Source organism: Pteropus vampyrus, unplaced genomic scaffold (assembly GCF_000151845.1).
Source record: "Pteropus vampyrus isolate Shadow unplaced genomic scaffold, Pvam_2.0 Scaffold1, whole genome shotgun sequence".
Classification (NCBI taxonomy): Eukaryota; Metazoa; Chordata; class Mammalia; order Chiroptera; family Pteropodidae; genus Pteropus; species Pteropus vampyrus.
The window spans coordinates 24,155,143-24,177,544 of NW_011888782.1; the positions used below are offsets into that span (position 1 = coordinate 24,155,143).

A 22,402-nucleotide genomic window follows, 5' to 3' on the forward strand; every position below is an offset into this window, starting at 1 on the left:
TGGGGATTTGCTTTTTTTTCATCTAATATTATGTTTCTAAGATACATCTGTGTTGTCACATGTAGCTGTTCATTCATTTCTTTGTGGTATAATATTCTCATGTTAATGTCCCATAATTTATTGGTTCATTATTCTGTTGATGGAAAATTGGGTTGTATCCAGTTTTTTACTTTTATAAAGAGAATATTCTTGTACAAATGTACAAGAGTTTTTCTAGAGAATATTCTTGTACAAATGTACAAGAGTTTTTCTAGAGAATATGTATTTTCTAGAGAATATCTCAGCAGTGGAAATGCTGGTCTGTAGGGTATACAATACTCATGTTTACAAGATAACGCCAACATGTCTTCCAAATGCCTCTGTCAGTTTTCACTCCCATCATCAGTGTATAAGGTTTCTGTTTGTCCGTGCACATTTTTCCACCATTTGGAATTATCAGACCCTCTTTGCCAGTTTCATGGGTTTCTCAATTTACATTCCCTTGATTATTAATGAAGTTAAGCATATTTTTATGTTTATTAGTCATATGATTGCTTTTTTAAAAAATGTTTGTCTTTATGTCTTTTACACATTTTTACAAATTGGGTCATTTGTCTTATTGATGTCTGCAGACTATGTATTCTGGATATTAATTTCATATCAATTATATATGTTACTGATATCTGGTGTGGTTTTTTCTTTTATGGTCTTTTGATGAGCCAAAGTTGTTGATTTTTAATGTAATTTATTATTAATGCTATAGTTTATACTTATTATATCTTAAAAACCACATTTCCATGTTTAGCCATCTCATTTTGTGGCTAAGCATGTTTGTTATAATTACCCAAACAATTAGCTTATCAAACTTGATAGAGATTATTCCTCTCTATGTAATACTTTTTTTAAAAAACTTTAAACATATCAGAAAATGGAAGAGATTGGAAAAGAAACATCACAGGGTGCTTCATAGTTAAGCCTGTGTCTTATATACAGGATGCATACTTAAATTTGGCTAGTAAAATATCCTACAGCACTTCTAGATAACAAATTATGGTGAACATATAAAAATTGTGGTCTGCCAACAACATATTCCTTCTGTAACAAAGCTTATATTAATGAGAGGACAGAAAACAATTAGGAAACTCTACCGTTTTAAGCCATGAGACACAGAGACAAATGAAAACAATGTTTGTTTTTTGTCTCAACTTAGGAAGAGGACCACCAAGCCCGGGTAGAAGAGGCGATCACCCGCATGCTTGTGTGTGCCCTGAAAAATGCAGAGGATCCACACAATACCAGAGCTTGGTTAAACCCAACTGAGGTAGGCCTCTCTGGTTTCTACCTTGGCAGTTAGTTTGCTGTGATAAATCAACTTTGGCCAGAACATTTGTTTTTCAATTTATATAAGTGCATATAGCCATTCTAAAGGGTTTTCTTTTTTCCTTAGGTTGAGGAAACATCCCATGAAGTCAATTGTCGCTACTTAAATGGAGCTGTTTCTGCCTTTTTTGATCATTACAGAACATCTAAGGTAGTAGAAAACCAAGCTCTCAGAACAAATGGAGAGTACATGAAAAAAGAAGAATTAAATGTGTACAGCCTCATGGAGGTGGAACAAACAGGTAGCCAGAACTTACCCTTGGGAACAGTAAAGCAGGAGGCAGCAAGTCCCTTTGGCCCCGATCTGGTTCCTGTAGTACCAAGCTCTGAAGAACCACCCTCAGAAAGGGGAAGCATATTTGAAAATGACGGTAAAGACTTTGTTGGCAAAGACAGAGAACACTTTGGAAAATTGCATTGTACCAAGAGGCAACGAATGATGAGTAAAAGTGAGAATGCAGCTGTTGAACAAATTGCTTCAAATAGTATTACGGCCCCTTCTCAAACATTCGTTTCTACTGATGACTTGCTGGACTGCTTGGTAAACCCACGAGTAACCAAGATAGTGGCACAACTTTTGATACAGGGAAGAAGTTTGTAATTGTAATAGAAAATGGCTTTTTAATATTTTAAAAATATTTTTTAAATAGTATGATTTTAAAATAAAAGATAAAACAGCAAAAAGTCAGTTTGCACATGCTCTTAACCTAGTTAACTTTCAGTCTCTTGCCACCTTCTTGCATTCATGTCACTCTTCGGTCATATTGGCTCTTTGTTATTTGTTAGGACTTCTTCCTGTGCCTTTTCCTTTCCTCTCCTATCCTGTCCCTTCAGCCCGTCTCAAATCTAAGCCCCAAGTGTTTTCAACAGGAGGTAACCTCTCCATCAGCCTCAAGCAGGGGTTAGCCTGCTGCTTGTTTTCATAAACTTTCATTGGAACACAGCCATACTATTTGTTTTCATATTGTCTGTGGTGGCTTTGGGGTTACAGTGGTAGAGCTGAGTAGTGACAGAGATTTTATGGCCCACAAAGCTGAAAGTATTCACTATTCCCTTACAGAAAAAATTTGCCAACCCCCGGCCTAATGCATCCATTGGGTGGATTGTAACCTTGATCTGAAGTGATCACACTTCTAACACTTGAAGAATTCTCACTGGCTAACCTCTGTCATCCAGAGCAGGAGACCAATCAGGAGAAAAGTCCAATATGAGGTCTCCTTAATGGGAGGAACTGGGACATCTAGGAACATGAATCTTGGGAATTAAAAAGACTGGATGCTATTGACTCCTGAAACTAAAAGCTTGGTTTGGTGAAATTCACCCCACTCTCATTACACTTGCAACAAGATCTTGGGATAATTTTTACCATTACTATCTAAGGAAGAATTTAGAAATTACAATAGCATATTGATCTCTGAGTAACCATTCATAAAACAAAGATACACAAATTCACCTTTTAAGATGACCTGACTACTAGCCCTATCTTTCTCAGTCTTCAGACCGAGGGTATCAATAAATCCAAACAAAGTATGTGCCTTCTGGGAGAGAGCGGGGAAGGAGGTGTTATGTTAGTATGCCCAGGAAACAGGTCTGGAAAAAACCCTTCTGTAGCACTTAACCACCATCTGACCAGTATATATTTACCTATTTATTTGATTGGTGTCAACATCCCCCAACCAGAATGTCACTGCATGAGAGTTTTGATTATTGCTGTATTCACAGAGCCTAAATCAGTGTTCAGCATGTGGTAGGTGTTCGTTAAATATTCGAGTGGATTATTTTAAAAAGGAGACCTTGTTGGCAGTAATACTCCATCAAATACATTGGGGCAGAGGATGTCGTGAGGAAGGGTAAGATGTCTGTTACCCTAAGTAAGTATATTCCTGTTGCAAAAATGGCATATCTTTGTCTTCAGTTATTTTAGTTTTTACATGTAACTCTTTTGATCGCTGTTTTTCAAGTTGTAGTTTGTGACCCATTAGTGAGTAACAAAATCGATTTAGTGAGTGAGACCGGCATTTTTTTAAAAAATAGAATAGGTAATTTCAGTGAATTCAATAGTAAATCTAAGTATTATGCGACACTTTCCAGGAAAAGTATTTTTTCAAGGTAAATATATTTCATAAAACTTTTCAGTTACATCTGTGTGTGTACTGGGCCCGATATAAAATGCATTTCTTAGTGAAGACTGGGGTCGGAAAAGCTTGGAAGTTTTTCTGAGACAAAGCTTTTAATTCAATTAGAGCTACTAGTCTTTGATATGCAGAGACCTGGAAAGAGAGTTAAGACATTAGTAGGAGTGGATTCTGAGTATATACAGGTGATGGTAGATAATTTCCTGATTTTATATAGAAATTACGACACAGCAGGAGAACCTGGCTATCTGCAAAAAGGGGAGTGTGAGAGTGAGAAAAGATAATGAAATGGGGAGGCTGTCAGCCACCAAGATAGCTGGGTCCCATTTCATCCTGCATTTCTCAGACGAGCATGCCTGTGTGAGTGAAATCAACTGTTAAATAAACACATTGATCCTACGGAGGCAGAGGGATTAAAGAATACAAGCTCAGCATTACATCTTAAGTCACAGTATCTAGGTATCAGCAGGGCTGACCTATACAGTAGGCACAGTGGTTAGGGCCAATGAGCTTTTAGGAGTCCACAAGAATATTTTAATTTCTTTTAAAATAAAAAAAATATATATAATCCAGCCTCAATTACATTCATGTTTATATCAATGCAGTTGCAAAATGTAATTTTTAACACTTTTTATGGAGTAGGGGGCCCATAGTGCCTGAGGACCATGAAAGTCCTAAGTGTCTGTGGGTATCAGGAATATCAGAATCATTTGAGGTGCTTGCTGCAAATACAGATTCTTGGGCACCCCTCTAGAGCTACAGAATCTGACTTTTTAGGGATGGGGCCAGAATTTGCAGTCTCGGCAAACACCTTGGGTGATTCAGAAACCAAAAATGTTTAAGATTCTCTGGCCCTGGAGTAGACCACCAAGACCTGTCACAGGCTCATGGTGGGCTTGTGTCAGCAGCAGCTACTTGTTGGGGTCAATTTGCCCTTCAGATTTACTGAACTAAACCTGCACTGTGCCCTTCCCATAATTTTCAGCTGACCATTAACACCGAGGAGCCCTTGATGCTGTCATGTTGTGGTCTTTTATCAGTAGTGCCATGTGTTCATCATCAAGCTCTCCTGTATTTGCCCTTAAGGATAAAGATATCTACCACCAAATGACATTTTCTAAGCGTTTTATTCAAAAAGGAGATAAATGGCCTATTTCTTTAGATTGGGGCTAACCGACATTTCCTGACTGGATCATTATACCTTGGTGCAAGGCACTCTTATATTCAGACTTGCTCTAAGTTAAGTAAACCACTGGAGAATAGGAACAAATCAGAGAACAGGTCTCTCCTTTTTTTACTTCTTACACCCATTGCCAAGCCTGAGTTCAGATGCCAGTGGCTGGGAAACCGCTCCTAAGCAATAAGGAATTTTTGCCAATCCAATTAAAAAACAGCAACTGCAAGAAAAATTTCAAGATGTCTGTGTTAATGAAGCAGCAACGATGACCCCCTCAACTACCTCTCTTTGAACCACCTCTCTTTGAAATGCATGTGTTGTTCCCTGTGGCCAGGGAAGAGCGCCTCTTTATTCTCTTAGCGACTTTAGCATCTGAGGGCACCATCTGCACTGGGTTCGCATAGGCATCAGCTCTGACTTCAGCCTGCAGAGCTTCAAAGTGAAGGCCCTACAGTAGAACTCAGAGCCAGAAGAAAAAAGCCAAGGAAATATAAGGGTAATTCATAGATTCTCTGATATGTTCCTGAATCAGTAACATTAATCTAGAGGCCATGTCCTATAGTAGAAAGAACAAAAGACTTGATGACACAGCTGGATTCAGTTGCTGGCTCTGATGGCCATTCCCTAGGTGACCCCAGGCAAGGAATTTCCTTGCACTCTCAGTATTAGTTTCCTCACCTTTCAAATGGGGATATAATTCTTACCTCACAGGATTGTTTGGGGGAATTCATATAAATGCTGCATGTGAAAGCACCTATTATACGATCTGGTACAATCTAAGTGCTCAGTAGTGTTTGGAGTTTACCTAAGGAAATTAAACAAGCAGCTTTCCTTTACCATCCAATAGATACTGAGTTAGCAAATAAGCAATATGTTTAATTCCTTTGGTTTATTTATGCACCTTTAAAATCATCAAAAGCTACTCTGCCAAGGAAAATATGCCATTTAATAACCTTAGAATTCATTTAATCTTAACATGATAGAAGGGTTTCACACTGAAGAGGTAGCAGGTATTATCCCACCGTTTTCACTGAGCAAACTAAGACCGATGAGTAGAAGTTAAAAGAAAGCAGATTTGGGTTCAGCATCACAAGGACCAGTTGGAGTCAGGGCTGCTGTGCCACACAACTCCATGGGACATAATTCACCTAGACCACAAACTAGACCACAGCCTAGCTGAGCAGGGCACAGGTGCACTGCAGTTGCAGAGCCCTGACTGGAGCTGTCCCGCATGTCACAGGCTGGTACATGAACAAAGTTCCCTATCATGGAATCTGTTCAATTCCAGGTAAAATGTCAATAAGTCAAGGATGTTGAAGAAATGGTTCCTATCTGGGTAGAAGTCTGACTAGGCACTCTCATTCTTAATTGACTATTGAAACACATCAGGCACAGATCTCAGTCCAAGGATTAAAAAAAAAAAAAAGAATAATACACCATGCCTGCCCCAGGAAAGATAATGGTCCCATCCACTTAGTAATACTGTGCTCCCCACAGCCATATGGCATCCTGATGTGATATCAGCTGTCTCCTTCAGTGGCAGCTAAAGTTGCACAGCTATGGCCTCTGCTTTTAAAATTAACAGTATTCTCTCCTTCCTGAAAGTATAAACCTGTTCTACAGAGTTGATGTTCACAGTTGTGGACACACAGTTGTAACTAAGTTATCCGATTTAAATTCTCAAATTTATTGCTTTCAAGATAGGTTCATTCCAGTTATGAAAGAGAAGCCGAAGAAAGTCTGATTTCAGTGGCAGGGATCCTTTGATCTTAGAAAAAGCTGTTAAGAAAAACATCTAAAACTTGTTTTACAATTAGATAGGTATAGGTGAACAATGTCTTTTATGAAGGATACCAAAATGTTATTGTTTAAAAGTAATGAGGAACTCTGGGTAAGAATGGTGGTCATAAAATACCACAAATAAATTTGGATTTTGCTCGTTATCTGTGGCAGTGTCATAACGGTCAGGGTCCATAGGATTTTGAGGGTTCTTCAGAGGAGGCTGAACTAGTGTGCTATCTCCACGTGTATAGACTCCGGTAAGTACTCGCACATAATACATGTGCTTTTTCCCATTTGCATCTGGTCTGGAGTATATATTATTGGCAGAATAACTGGCATTGACAGCAAAATAGGTTCCCTTTCCATATGCCACAGCTGTGAAGAGAAAAACAGTTTGGAGAATTTTAATTTAGTCTGTAATTTGATGTATTGACACAGTATACCAAATAATGTTAAAATAATGTTCAGTTCTTTTTTCTAAAAGCTCTTAAAATTTTTTTCTGTGTTTTTAATTAAAAAAAAAAATCACTCCTCCACCCCAGAGGGCCAGTCAGTCCCTTTCAGATAAAAACATAGTGAGTCACACCTGAAACTTTGGCTGCAACATGGCCACCGACTATGAGGGAACACAATGCAATCCACATGGTCCCTTAGTCAGTTTGGGTTCTCATGGCTGACACCCCATTTGCAGCAGCCACATTACTTGCTTCCTTACCATTCTTTCCAGCATAACTGCGGTTAAAGCCATGTTGGTTGACATGTGGCAATGAGTCAGCATCTGTCCCATGGAAGAGCTGCCGCTCATTTGTTATATTACTATTTTTGGTGTCCATGATCCTTTTCTGTGTCTGGTAGCTCTCCCAGAGACTTGGATTCTGGATCCTCTCAATCTGCAAATCAATAAGGAAAAATATTCTATTGGTGCCAAGAGCCCTTGGCAAGATACAGCAAGAAGAACACGACCACTATTTGTTATAAGTAGAAATTACAGTAAACAGCAAGTTCAATGCCAGGTGGCCGCTTTCTGCATTCAGAAATCTTTTCAGATCCAGTGTTTCACAAATCAGGCCTTGGGAAAATGTTAATTTAATTTTTAACATCTTTTATGTACCTCATGAGAGCAAACAATGTTTAGGATCTTGGCCGACCAAGCCACTCTAACTCTTGCTTTTTACTTTCACGGTAATAACTGCTCCCGTTGCTGTCTACCTCACTTTGCCACTTTGCCTCTCTCCTCCTCAGTCCTTCTGGGATACTGCTTTACCTAGCCAAATTCTAACTATGTCAGAGAAGCACTGGAGTGTCTAGGCAAGAAGAAAATGAATGAAAATTAATCTCTCATCCAGTTGGAAAAGTAGGACATAAATGCTGGTGGCAAGGAATTTGGTTGCAGACCAAAGTGGCCATGCTTTGACCATACTCTTTGGACAGTGGTGTCCAGGGCTATGGTGGAAACTCCTTAGGTCCTGGAAACTTCCCTAATTACCAGGTCATGGTAGTTTCGTAAGTCTGTCCTGGGAAAACGTGAGGGGTGGGTGAGGCGGGCTAGGCCCCTCATGGAAAGGTATAAGGTGAAGGAAGGTTCCAATGTTGTCAGGATCTTCCTCCATTCTAGAGAACTCTTGGTTCTAACACTAATAACTGCCTTTATCTGTGTTTTTTTTTCTTCTTCAGTTTTGGGTTTCCTACTTTTAATTAAGATACAGTTTCTCCTCTAGTTCAAAGTCTCAGCATTATCATGTATTTTGTTGATCTCATTTGTGATTTAAAATTTTTTCTTTTTACCTAAATTTAAGTTTCTATTCTTTAAACTGCCTATTTTCATTTTATTTCTAATTACCTTAAATTTTATTCATTTTCAAAAGCCATAAAAATTTCTCCTTATAGAATTTTGAAACCATTCTTAATTTCTTAGTCTTTTTATTCTGGCTTCTGACCTTTATTAGTATACCTGCTGCTGAAGTGAACACTCGCCCTTTTGAAATTTAATAACCGCACAAAGAAAATAATTATTTCAAGTAATTTTGAAAATAGTAATCTGATTCTATATTCCTGGTGGTATAACTTATAAGGTAAAAGGAAACCAGTGCAAATAAATCTTAAACTTTACTAAGTAGGTTTATTTTAGAAGCCAGCTTCTGGCTATGGTAGACAACTCATAACAGACTAATCCTCTCGCCAACAACTACAGAAGACAGTATGATAACTTCTTCAGAGTACTTAAAGAAAATAACTGCAAATGCAGGATTCTACACCCAGCAAAAATATCCCTCAAAGAATAAAAGTGAAATAAAGACATTTTCAGACAAAAACTGAGACTACCAGAAACATCAGTACCAGATCTACACTGGAAGAAATACTAAAATGAGAGGGGAAAATGATCCTAAGATGGAGGCATAGAAATAGAAGAATTGAAGGGTAGTGGCATGAAAGGGTAAATATGTTGGTAAATATACATACTGACTGTGTAAAAAATTAAAACATTTTATAGGGTTTCAAATATACATAGAATTAAAATACATGTTGAAAGTAGTACAAAAGGCAGGAGGGGATAAATGGGTTTAAAGTGTTCAGAGTTTATTGCATTGTTTGTGAAATGATAAATATACTAATTTGTATTAAAGTTTAATAAGTCAAGGATGTACACTGTAATCTCTAGGTAACCGACTGAAAGAATTGTAATGGAATGTATAATCGACAATCTAATAGGGCATAAAAATGAAATAATAAAAATACTTGATACAAAAGAAGATAGGGAAAGAAGGAACGAAGATAGATGGTGATAAATAGAAAACAGATTCATATGGCATGAACCCAAACGTATCAGTAAATACAGTAAATACATTAAACAGACTCAGTACTCAAATTAAAAGATAAAGATTGTCCAGGTGGAAGAAGAAAAGCCAAGTACATGCTACTATCAAGAGACACATCTTAAATATACAGTTATAGGAAGGTTAAAAGAAAAAAAAAGTAGAGAAAGATATAGCATGCTAACAATAACCAAAAGAAATCTGGCATTATTATTTTAATATTGCTAATAATAATTTTGGCGTGATAATTTTGAAACAATTTTATGCATACTACAGGATAAAACAAAGATATAAATATGTAATATTATTAGGAACCAAAATTTCTACTGATAGAAAACATAAATATAAAATATAAAAAGTTAAGACAAAAACCGAAGTATTAAATTTCAATTGAAAACATCAATATGAACTCATGGTTTTCTTAGCTCTAGCCATGCAAGAACCTAGAAGCAATAACACCTCAGTAGCAGTGAGCACCTCCAGCACACAGATCTTGGTTTCTCATTATCATTCCCCACTAAAAGAGATCACGGTTTCTTAGAGAATTGTCTCATTCTAACCTGATATAAAGAAAGTACAAGGTGAGCCAAAGAGATCTTGTGCCAGAAAGTGAAGAAATGTTCAAAGATTAATGGGGTCATCAAAAGGACATGAGAGCCAACTTGAAAGGGTCCCTACTAGCCAAATGTAGGATAATTTGTGCATCTAAATGAATAATCACTGTAATTAAATAAACACACTGAATTTTTTTTAAAGCAAGAGGGAAGAAAATTTTTTCTTTACAAAAATGCCAGATAATAAATGTAGAAGGAATGACAGAAATAAAAAATTACCATTTTGCAACCTCCAATGTAATAATGGATTCAGCAAAAGGTCATCAATGGATGTTAAAGTCAATCAGTAAAAAGTTGTGGGGCACAGGATACTTACTGTACAGTAATGAAGTATTGTCCCACACAATACCTAAGTGATTCCAACGGAGAGATATGGTGGTCACCACCCTAACTAGTGATCAAACTTAGCATCATTATCATATGAGGCTTCTGATGTGATCTATCATCTGAAATATTCTTGCAAAAATATTTATTTGAATTTACCCGAGTCCTTCAATCTGCCTACCAGTTTACCAGACATAAAGAGGATAGAGGAATAAATTAGATCGCACCATGAAGAATCAGACAAATTTAGATGCTGTAAGAAAACTAACTAGCTTAGGTTCTTTTTAAAAAAAAAATGGCTTAAACTCTTTAAAAAATTCAATATTATAACAAATAATTTTTTTAATGCAGGAATACTGTTCTAGATCAGAAGAGATAGAGGAGATATAATGACCAAACGCAGTATCTGAATCCAGATTAGAGGTAGAGGGCTGAGAGATGTAAAAAAGTGATGTTGAGCAATTGAGGAAATTTGAATATGGATTCTATATTGGATATTGTTGAATTAATGTTAATTTTATTACATGAGATAATGGTTGTTATTTAGGAGAATGTCTTTATTCTTAGGTGATATGTGTTAAAAGTAGGAGCGTCGTGATGTCTGTAACTTATTTTCAAAGGCTTCAGCAAAAACTGAGAGTGAGGGAGAAAAAGTAACTGTGGCAAGTTTATTGATGTTAAAAATCTTAGTCACTGCTAATTGGTACAGCCACTATAGAAAACAGTAAGAAGGTTCCTCAAAAAACTAAGAATTGATTACCATGTGATCCAGCAATCCCTCTACTGGATATTTACCCCAAAGACTTGCAAACTCATATCTGAAAAGATATTTGCACACCGATGTTTACAGCAGCATTATTCACGGTGGCCAGGACACGGAAGCAACCGAAGTGTCCTACAATAGATGACTGGCTAAAGAAGCTGTGGTACATATATACAATGGAATATTACTCAGCCATAAGAAGAGATGAAATACTGCCATTTGATGGATCTCGAGATAATCATGCTAAGCGAAATAAGCCAGACTGAAAAAGTTGAAAATCACATGATATCACTTATATGTGGGATATAAACCTAAAAGCAACAAATGAACAGGACAAACAAACAGAGACTCATGGTCATGGACAATAGACTAGTGGTTACCAGAGGGTAGCAGGGAGGGAGGAGGTAGTGAGGTAAAGGGGGTCAAATATGTGGTGACAGAAAGAAATCTAACTATGGGAGGTGACCACACAATATAAATATATATATGCCTTACTGTTAAAGTGTACAGCTGAAACTTACTGGATTTTGTTAACCAATATCACCATAAAAAATTAATTAATTAATTTAAAAAAATCTTAGTCGCAAAGGATGACAGATAATCCATTTTTTATATTAACATTTTCACAGAGTTGTCTTCAATACTATCTACCCCTGCTTTTATCAGTGTCAAACACTGGGATTTCACATAAAATTTTATTTGAAAAAAGTAGTGAAATCATTTCTCTGGCCAGTGTCTGACAACACATGGCAAGCTTCCAGGGCCAGCGCAGACACTGCTGGTCAACTGGACAGTCCTGCTCAATCTAGGCTTGGCATTTCATCACAATATGCCAGTCAGCCATTATCAGATGTATTTGGAATAAAACTTACTTGTCATCTTAGAACGAGATCAAAGAGCTGCATACTGAATCAATCACATTGTCTTAGTATCTCACAGAATTGTTTTGCTCAATTGGTTTACAATGAGGGATTAAAAGAAAACACTGTGGTATACAATTAGATATTGAATTTATTGTGTGGGTGATTTTGAATATATTCTCCAGTGCTCGATTCATAGAATAAATCTCTCAGGAGTCAACCTCAGTATTGTGAAAAGCTGTGAGTCTCCTGACCAAATGGTTTGCTTTTTGATTTATGAACAAAATTATAAATCTTGTAGGTGGCTGTTTACTTCCTTGCTCTGTCTACTAGGACAAATTTGTGGTCCTCAAATAACTATCTAGGACTTCATGTTATGTATCTTTTGAACTAACAATAAATACTTCTGTGTTATCTTATTTTCCATACCCTCCTTTTCTCTTTGTCCATGTTTCTTCATCCATTTATTTAATCTGAGGGTATGGTATATACTTTGCAGGACATTTCAAATCTTTTTTGAATTATTATGTGCTTAACCACATGAATAAACGGAATGGTGGCAATGCAAATAGAAAGTAAAATTTGCAGAGAAAGAAAATGCAGGTCTTATTGGCAGACTCATTATTATGGATGAAAGGAAGGTATTCAAAATCTCTAGCTTTACTCAGAAAATGGTGGAACCAAAGACATACATGAAGAAGAAAGGGGAAAGATAACTACTTCGAGATGACGAGTTAGGTTTTAAGGAAATTGATTTAGCAGATAGATAATCAAGTGGGGATTGTTTAGGCCACTGGGAATATGTTCTAGAACTGGAGTCAAAGATCCAGGTTGGTGATATGTTGATTTGAGAGCCATCGACATTAAAATAACAGCTGAAGCCAAGAAGGGTAAAAACATTCCCCCGTGAAGTGCAGACAGAAGACCGAAGTACAAATACTATAGGTAAAGCTAGGATTAGGGGTTTGGGGAAGAAACATACCAGTGATAATGAAAGGAGAGTTAATTGAAGAAGAAAGCATTAAAGTAACAATGCAATAGAAGTCAAGGGAGAACATAATTTCAAACAGCAATATTAATATTTAAAAGTGGAAGATGCCAAAATAAATGAGACAAGCAAAGAAAGGACTGTCGGCTTTATTAAAGGAAGCAAGCTCTGTTGATCTTTGAATGGTGGGGCAGAGGCACATAATCCTAACCCGAGGATCCTCCGCCTGTCTCTTCGTGGTGGTTTGCTAGTTATCAATTCCAAATGTTAAGCCATATCTTTGAATTTTTATTAGCTTTCTTCACAAAGGAAATATGTGTCTTTAGTATGCTAATATCATATTGCAACCTCCTTTTATATTTTAATAATTGACACAAGAATCTCAATCTTAATGACTCAGTAATTATGGTGACATGAGTAGAATCCAGAATCTAAAATTTAATTACCATACAATATTCTAATTCTGGGTTTTAAAATGTGAAAGGAAATGAATCAAAATTCACTTATCCAGGACCCCAATACTTCTTATTTCCACCATTAAGAAATGTCATGTCAGCAGAAGGCTTACCTTTTCTATCTGGAATTGTGAGCAGGTCTCCTTAAACTTGTTTGCCACCATGTCATATTCTACATGACCAGGTTGTAGCTCAACAAGACAGATATCCTGCTGCTTCATATCACTCCAGTGCGCAGGGATCTCAACTGCAAAGTAGACATTTGAGGACACCCTTGTACCCGGGGAGGCTCATCTACACAGGTCACATTCCTAGTATGCTTTGAAAAACTGAGTATAATTTGCGTTTCTGTTTTACAATCTCCTAATTCAAGGTATTCGAGAAATTTCTTATCTTTCTAAGAGAATGTTTTTCAAAGCGTGGAACCACAGACAACCACAGAACCAACTGTCATGCTTGTTAAAAAAATAAATAAAACCCCACAGACTTATTGAATCACAGTCTCTGAGGGGTGGAACCTGTGTACCTACGTCTTAAGTTTTGATTATGCTCAGATTTGAGAACTGCTGATGTAGTGTAATTCAGCTGCATAATCTGTTAGGTCTCTAATCTGTCATAATTTAATAATTTAACAATAAAATTTCCCTACAACTTTTTAAATAGTTTCTACTGTCTTGTTTACAAATGCATGGCTTTTTGCTAGAACTCCGCACCACCACATGGCCCTCCACTTCTGTTCTCTCATTATTCTTCACAGCATTCTTAAGAGTTGAGTGGGTGGCAGGTTTTGCTGTGTGACAGATTGTAGTGGCAGCTCTGTCTCCCCATCTGCTAAACAGAATATTATTCTTGTCATTTCTCCAGGGTTTCTCAGAGTGTGAAGAATTCATTCACACTGATCTCACAAGAGATGAAGATAATGTACTGGAAGGGAAGCCAATTTACTTGTTTTCAGCGGGGGACTTCTGTGGTTTGAAGGCAGGAATGGCTGTCTTCACAAGACAAGCATTCCCTTCTCAGGGAACAGATCCAATCAGAGAATCTGAAGGCTGCTTCCTGGTGTATGTATCAAGGAACCTTATTTTCAGCACAGAGGAAGTGACTTCTGGGAGAAGAACCTGTAGGCTCCTGATCCTCTCTGGGTATCAGCTGCAGACACAGAAAGTGCTCACTCTCTGACCAGCCTGTCTTTCCCCTTTTTTCTAAAAACCTCGGGCCACTTTTCTTCATATCCCATGGCCTTACATCTCCTGATTGAAGCAGGCATTACCTCCCCCAGAAGAACTGGCTCTGGGAAGGTTGTAAACTGTAAAAATGCAAGGGTTGGCTAATGTTAACACTAAGATGGTCAAACTCAGTCTGTTGGGCACGCCCATGCTGTATACCCAGACATAATGTAAGATCCTTAAACTCAGAGACCAAGTTTTCTATTTCATTCCACAAGGGTTTCTTGAATTTTATCTACTTGAATACAGTTTTGATGTATACACAACACGGTGCTAAGCCCAAAGAGTAAATAATGGATAAAAAGTATGAACGTTTGACTCACTGTTAGTTTTCTTGAGGCGCTGAACAAGTAAGCTGTGTCCCTTTGCATCTGTAGCAACGTATGTGTTCAAGTCCACTGTGTACTTCTGATGATTAATTTTGACAACAAGTGTCTTTATATTTTTCTTCTTTGCATCCTCCAATTGCAGATTGGTTACTTTGTCAAAATAATGCAAAGTGTTATTGTCATTATATTGCCATGCTATAACTTCACTGATATAATCTGCTCTGAATTCCTGCTCTTTGGTCAATCGAACTGTCTTCATCATTTTCTCAATTGAAATTCTAGCCTGTTCCACATCTCTGCTAATTCCTGAAACTTCAATCAAAGGTCTTTCAGTGTCCAAGTGAATGGCAATATTTAAGTTCTTCTGCAGCTTAGTCAATTCTTGATATTCCTTTTCACCAAAGTCTTTGATATGTTCTTCTTCACTGGCGTACAAAAACCGTTCCTTTTCAATCGCATCCTGTATCCAGGCAAGGGCATTTTCCATATATTCTTCATTTCTACCACAAACCTGAAAAATTGCTGATTCTATTTTCTTTTCCAAAACCAAAGGAGTTTTTTTGGAGGGAGACTGCTTTGAGAAGCCAAACATTGCTAAAAAAGAAAAGAAAGGGGACGAAACAGATGCTTTAGATAGAATAAAAAGAAAAAAAAGAAGAAGAAAGAAAAATTAGCTATTTCTTTCTTTAAATTTTGTGATGGGTCACCATGCTGTACAACACATCCCCAAGATTTATTTATCTTACAACTGGAAGTTTGTATCTTTCAACCCCCTTCACCCATTTCACACACTTCCTACCCCACACTCCCAAAGCCTCTGGCAACCACCAATTTATTCTCTGTATCAATGAGTTTGGGTTATTTTTAAAGATTCCACATATAAGTGAGATCATACAGTATTTGTCTTTGACTTATTTAGCATAACATCCTCAAGGTCCATCCATGTTGTCACAAATGGCAAGATTTTATTCTTCTTTTTTTGATGAATGATATTCCATTATATATATTTTTTCCCCCACATCTTTATCATTCATTTGCTAATGGACACTTAGGTTGTTTTCATGTCTTGGCTATTGTAAATAATGCTGCAATGAACATGGAGGCACAAATATCTTCTTGAGAGAGTGATTTTGTTTCCTTCAGATAAATACTTAGAAGTGGAATAGAACCTATTAGTTCTATTTTTAATTATTTGAGGAACCTCAATACTGTTTTCCATAGTGGCTGTACCAATTTACATTTCCACTAACATTGTACAAAGGTTTCCTTTTCTCCATATTCTTGCCAACGCTTGTTTATTTCTTGTCTTTTTTACAACAGTCACTCTAACACGTGGTTTTAGATTTGCATTTCATTGTGGTTTTGATTTGCATTTCCCTGATGATTAGTGATGTTGAGCACCTTTCATGTACCTGTTGGCCATCTGTCTGTCTTCCTTGGAAAAACATCTATTCAGATCCTCTGCCCATTTTTTAATCAGATTGTTTGTCTTTCTATTAAGTTGTACGAGTTTTTATATATATATTTTGGAGATTATCCCCTTATCAGATATAGGATTTGCTAATATTTTCTCCCATTCTTTAGGTTTCATTTCATTGATGGCTTCCTTGCTGTACAGAAGCTTTTTCGTTTGATGTAGTCCCACTTGCTTATTTTTGCTTTTGTGGTTTGTACTTTTGGTGTCAAATCCAAAAAATTCTTTGCTGATACCAATGTCGGGGAGTTTACTCCCTGTGTTTTCTTCTAGAAGTTTTGTGGTTTCAAGTCTTATATTCAAGTCTTTAATCCATTTTGAGTGGATTTTTGTGTATGGGGTAAAATAGTGCTTTAGTTTCATTCTTTTACATGTCCGTCTGGTTTTCTGAGCACCATTTATTTTAGTATATGTGCTGCCAAAGCAAGCACCCAACACTATTTATTGAAGAGTTTATCCTTTCCCCATTGTATATTCCTGGCTCCTTTGTTGTAAATTAATTGACCATACCTGCATGGGTTTATTTCTGGGCTCTCTATCCTCTTCTATTGATCTGTGTATCTGTTTTTATGCCAATACAATTACTATAACTTATAATATAGTTTGAAATCAGAAATTGTGATGCCCCCAATTTTGTACTTCTTTCTCAAGATTGCTTTGGCTATTTGGGGTCTTCTGTGGCTCCAAACGAATTTTAGGATTGCTTGTTTTATTTCTGTGAAAAATGCCATTGGAATTTTGATAGGGATTGTACTGAATCTGTAGATTGTTTTAGGTAGTATGGATATTTTAACAATATTGATTCTTCCAATCCAGGAGCACAGAAAATCTTTCCATTTATTTGTGTTTTCTTCAGTTTCTTTCATCAATGTCTTATAATTTTCAATGTATAGATCTTTCACCTCCTTGGTTAAATTTATGCCTAGGCATTTTATTCTTTTTTGCAATTATAAATGGAAATGTTTTGTTAATTTCTCTTTCTGATAGTTCATTAAAGATTAGCTATTTCAAGTCAGACAAAGACAAATACTCTATAATCTCACCTATATGAAGAATCTAAAAAAAAAAAAACACTCCCCTCAAAAGATAAACTCCCAAACTCATAGAAAAAGAGATCAGATGCATGATTACCAGAGGCGGAGGGTAGGGGAAGGAGAACTGGAGGAAGGTGGTCAAAAGGTACAAATTTCCTGTTACAAGATAAATAAGTACTAAGGGATATAATGTAAAGCAACTGCTGTATTATATATATATATATATATATATATATATTATATATATATATATATAATATATAATATATATATAGTTGTTAAGAAAGTAAATTCCTTGAGTTCTAATCACAAGGAAAAATTTCTTTTTTTCCTTTTTTTGCTTTCTCTTTTTATTGTATCTACATATGATGGATGTTAACTAAACATGCTGCAATAATCATTTCACAATATATGTAAGTCAAACCATTATGCTGTACAACTTAAATTTCTAGAGTGATGTATGTAAATGATATCTCAATAAAACTGGGGGGGGGGAGCTAATAAACTACCCAAAAATTTTAGAAAAAAATTAACTATTTCTCATGTGACATCAATATTAGGAACATGCATTTCATGAAAATGAACAACTCACATGCAAGTTTATGTATCACAGACTGTTGGGGAGAAGGCTGAGATCCTTCTCTTTTTTTCATGTTGGCATAAAACACATCCAGTATTTGAGGCAGAAAGATAACAACTTTAACTTTTTTCACAGACTGGACTGATCCTTTCTGGATAAAGTCTTCAATGGCATCAATTACGGCTTCAGCAACCTTATCTGGGTCTTGTTTGGCATTTCCTGGAAAAGCAAATGACAAAATTGCCTGGGGAAAAAAAAAGGCCCATCTAGAAAAGGCTGAAAAATAAATTAGAGATTCCACTTCTCACAGAATAAATGCCTACTTCGCAGCTCTTTCATCACCATGGACTTTTCTAACGATGCATAAGCAAACACTTTTGAAGTCCTAGATGCAATGGGGAATTTTTGTTCCAGGATGTCAGGAAGCTGACAGCCCAACAATGAACAAAGTACCTGGAAAACTAACTTTTGGTATCTGATACTCATATCTACTCTATTCAGCGGATCCCAGCTCACTGTGTTTCTCTGTGTTACAGAGCACAGTTAATCTTTCTTGGCTCACGAGTGACCTCAAAAGATTTATAAAAAGTAAAAGATGCTATATTATTGTTGATATATCATACTCTTTATAGAAAAAAAATTTTTTTTTCTCAATCACCACTTGACTTTATTGCATGTATTCTTATTCTTCCAAGATGTCATCAGGGCTTGATTTAAAGTAAGCTAATTTTGTAAGACGCTTGGAGCTATTAGCTCTTTGTTATAATCTATATTTTTTTACATGCAAGTTATCCATGAGCCTCCAGGAAGTCTTTCCTCCCACACCCCGACTGGCAAGGTTCAAGATTGCTATCTGAACAAGTCTTTTCCTAATTAAGCATGCTCCATATCTTGCTTCTCAAGCCTACTACCTAGATAAGATCATGAAAAGTTCCTTGAAAAATCTTATAAAAAACCATAGAAGTGGTTCCATATGAATGGCAGCTGTTACATGGGTAGGGAGCAATGTAAAAGTCCCCTGATCAACCTGGTGTGATACACGAAGGGCCCATTTGGATTAGCCCCATGGATGGTGTCCACCTTTATTACAGAAATGAGAGTAGACTCTTTGACTTGGCTATGCAGACAATTGTGGAATGTAGACAAATCCCACATAAAAGTAACCAAGAGGATTTATTCATGGTTTTTTGTTGTTGTTGTTCTTTTTTTTCCCCCCGCTATTAGCTGAGCAGGGAAAGAGGGAAATTTTTCTTTGCAAAGCTGTTATTTCATGATATTCAGAAGAATTTAAATGGGAGTGTTCAGATAAATTCATTCACTCTCAATAAACATTTACTATGTCCCATCACAAACTAGATGCTCATCTAGGCACTAGAACACAGAGGATGCGATACATGGGGATGAACAAGCATTCAATAGGTGAAGTATGGAAAAGTGAGGGAAAGCCTAAGTCAGATAGAAATGTGTAACATGAGTGTAATATGTTCAACCTGGTGTATTCAGGGAAATAGATCTGTTTTTGAGAAAAATAAGTCTGGGGTGGGGGAGGTAGCAGAATAGAGGAGGCACTGGAGCAGAGAGCCCGGATCTAGAGAGGGCTAGGTAGGAGGCTATAATAAAAGTTTAGGCAAGAGCTGAACAAAGAGAGGGGGCCAGGAAGATGGAGGATTAGGTAAACACTGCTCTTGCCTCCTCTAATGACCACATCAAAATTACAACTAAATTTCTGGAGGGCCTAGAACGCCAAAGTAGACATTCAAACTCAGATTTCTGAGCAATAGAATCATCAATCCAGTGCCTAGCGGTTCTCTCTGGCATGGGTCAGCTCCATTCCACTTCAGGCCTGAGGGTATCTGCTTCTCCTAACCAGCTCTCTTAAGGGAAACCAAGCAGGAATGCCTGATCAAGGCAGAAGACTCAGATTCCTACAAGGAGGGGAAAGCTCAAAGAGCATCACCATACTAATGATAAACCGAAAGCACCATCCTTAGTCATGAAGAATCACACAATCATTATATAGTTTGAAGAAAACAAGAAAATCAAAGAGGCCAAGTAGGCTGAAAAGAGTAAGATAGCGCGTCCTTTCGACCCATTAGAACCCACTGTGTTATGGTCACTGAAAGCCTCTGTGCAGAGATGCCCTAAGGCCAACCTATTCAGCCACTGTTGAAGAGGTGAGAGAAGAGGGCTGGAAATGCTCATCTGGGAGTAAACTACAGAGAGGTGGAAGCCAATGGCTGCACTGATGTTTTCCATGGAGAGGGGACGGAGGAAGAAGTTAAGGACTAAATAACGGAGATGTAGGATTAGATATGTAGGGGATGGAACAAGAGAAAGGAACAGATTAAAGAGAAAGATGGCCTGGCCTTTTTTTTTTCTTCCCTCCCATCCCTTCCCCTGCCTTCCTCTTCCTTCCCCTCCATATTAGAGAGCAAATGTCTCTCTGATATTCCAACAGTCTCTTCAGTTTTCTTCGTTTTTACTACTTTTACTTAAACCACCCACAGGCTTTGCTCATTCTTCCAGCGGTTGCCTTTGACTGAGGAATTTGCTCTTACTCAGACTCAGCATGAACTGCATTGGAGTCAGCACCAAATCAAGGGAAAAGGGACACCTAGGGATTAAGCCTTGAAAAGCTACAAACCTGTCCCAATGGCTGGGAGGCAAACAGATGAGTAATTCCGTCTTTCACACTCCTGCAAAACACAGGAAACTGATTTCTTGACATCATTTCCACCAATGACGTGAATAATATTCTTGCACTTCAGTAATCCACCTTCAGTAATTATATAACCATTGTGGCTCTGTTGACCTAAAAAACACAAAACAAAAACATGCAGAATCAGATGCTGAACTCACTCTTTGTTTGGAAAGCAAAATGTCTGGTTTGGCAAATAAAGCACTTTATGTGAATAAGAGACTCCTAAAATGCTACCTTTGATGAATCTTTCTTGTTTAATTTTTTTTTAACCATGGCGTCACCCTTGAATTTTTTTCACTTCTAATTCTCTATGACTGGAATTCTTTAGTAAAATGTATGATTTTAAAATTAACGTCTTGTCTCCCCAGTCCAAAGACTTTCTTCAGCCTCTCCACAGCCTCCCATAGTTAGCTTCCACTTAAAATTTAGGACCAAAAACAGCATTGTGCCTTACCTAGGCGAATACATTCTGTTTCCACATTTTTTCCAGCATGTTCCAAAATTGCTTTGGAGACCCCTACATGAGAACATCGAGATGGTTAAAAACACAAATAAAAAAATCACAACAGTACATTTGGATCAGTGCATTTACCTCATCTAAACACTTTCCCTATCAAAGGAATCCTATAACCTCGATATTTCTGGTCACAAAAAAAGAAAAATTCATAAAATAACTGTTACCAATAGTGAGAAACCATGTCGAAATAATTTTAAAATTATTAATTAATATTAATAAGACAAAGCTGTAGAAACCAATTTGGCTATGCAACTGTAGAATAGTCTAGCTATAGAAACTCTCCTTCATGGGATCTACTGTGACTATAACACTAGTCAAAACCCTATAAGTAAAGTACCTGCTTTGAGAATAAATGTCTTTGATGTTGAATTTACAATCACATCTGCCTCTTCTTTTGTAATATCTCCAGAGGCCACCTGGAAGGTGATGGGGCCAATTTTCATTTCATGCACTCCTGAAGAAGTGCTAGAAACAGTCCCATAGAAACCTGAAAAGAAGAAAAAAAAAATGGAGTTAATAACTAAGTCAACAACAGCAAGAATGACTTAGGTCTCAGGTTCCTCACATGGGCCCCTCCATACTTCTCTTTCTCTCTCTCCCTCTCTCCCTTCTTCTCTCTCTCATCTCCTGCCTTTAACCTTGGCCGCAGTGATGGTCTGTTTTTGAAAAAGAATTATAAAATATAATAGGTACCAAACGTGGACTTCCGGTGCTGGCCAAGTTGAAGTTAGCCCACTAGAAGTTATCTTGCTCACTGATGACAACTAAAAACATGGAACAAATACAAAAATCCACTAAGTGAGACTGAAGAGTAAATGACAGCAGGCAGAGTTTGGGGTGAGGGGAGTCAAAATCTGAAGAGGCAACCTGTATAGAGAGTAGTTTCTCATTTTGTTTTGTTTTGAAAATTTTCCTCTGTTGTCTCCCAGCTTTGACCCAAGGGTGGCCCTAGCTGCAGAACTGCTCAATGAGCACTGGCACCAAAATTCTCAGAGGATTCCTGTCTTTGTGGCCAGAAGATTGAGAACAGGGGCCCCTGTGAAGATTGAAAAGATTATGGCAGGGATCCTCTTTATTATCCAAATTTATTTCTTTTTTAACCTAGGCTCTACCCCAAGGTAACCCTAATTGCTTAACTCCACAGTGGCACCATATGGAGCTAAAACTCTGAGAGTCATTCTGTATTTCTATCCAGAAGAATCAGGAATAAGAACCCTTGTGGTCTGATGAGTGTATATATGTGTGTGTGGGAAATCTCTGTGATCTTTTCT

The 22,402-nt window shown here is 37.2% G+C and overlaps 2 protein-coding genes across 3 annotated transcripts in view; one reads left to right on the forward strand and one right to left on the reverse strand.

Moving 5' to 3' along the window:
• The window catches only part of HSPBAP1 (HSPB1 associated protein 1), a 52,925-nt gene extending 50,621 nt beyond the window's left edge, over positions 1-2,304 (forward strand). The window contains exons 7-8 of one of the 2 annotated variants that reach the window (XM_011369713.2): positions 1,190-1,300; positions 1,427-2,304. In XM_011369713.2, coding sequence (XP_011368015.1) covers positions 1,190-1,300; positions 1,427-1,960 — 645 coding nt within the window. In that variant the 3' untranslated portion in view covers positions 1,961-2,304. The remainder of the gene's footprint in view (positions 1-1,189; positions 1,301-1,426) is intronic. The other variant, XM_023520886.1, reaches the window with a different exon arrangement.
• A 3,295-nt stretch (positions 2,305-5,599) lies between these two features.
• Positions 5,600-22,402, reverse strand: part of PARP14 (poly(ADP-ribose) polymerase family member 14) — a 37,839-nt gene continuing 21,036 nt past the window's right edge. The window contains exons 9-17 of the mRNA XM_023520656.1: positions 21,469-21,618; positions 21,069-21,131; positions 20,558-20,725; positions 17,926-18,132; positions 14,820-15,419; positions 13,384-13,517; positions 7,169-7,343; positions 6,526-6,828; positions 5,600-6,439 (exon numbers count right to left, since the gene is read on the reverse strand). Of these exons, the coding sequence (XP_023376424.1) occupies positions 6,533-6,828; positions 7,169-7,343; positions 13,384-13,517; positions 14,820-15,419; positions 17,926-18,132; positions 20,558-20,725; positions 21,069-21,131; positions 21,469-21,618 (1,793 nt within the window). The 3' untranslated portion in view covers positions 5,600-6,439; positions 6,526-6,532. The remainder of the gene's footprint in view (positions 6,440-6,525; positions 6,829-7,168; positions 7,344-13,383; positions 13,518-14,819; positions 15,420-17,925; positions 18,133-20,557; positions 20,726-21,068; positions 21,132-21,468; positions 21,619-22,402) is intronic.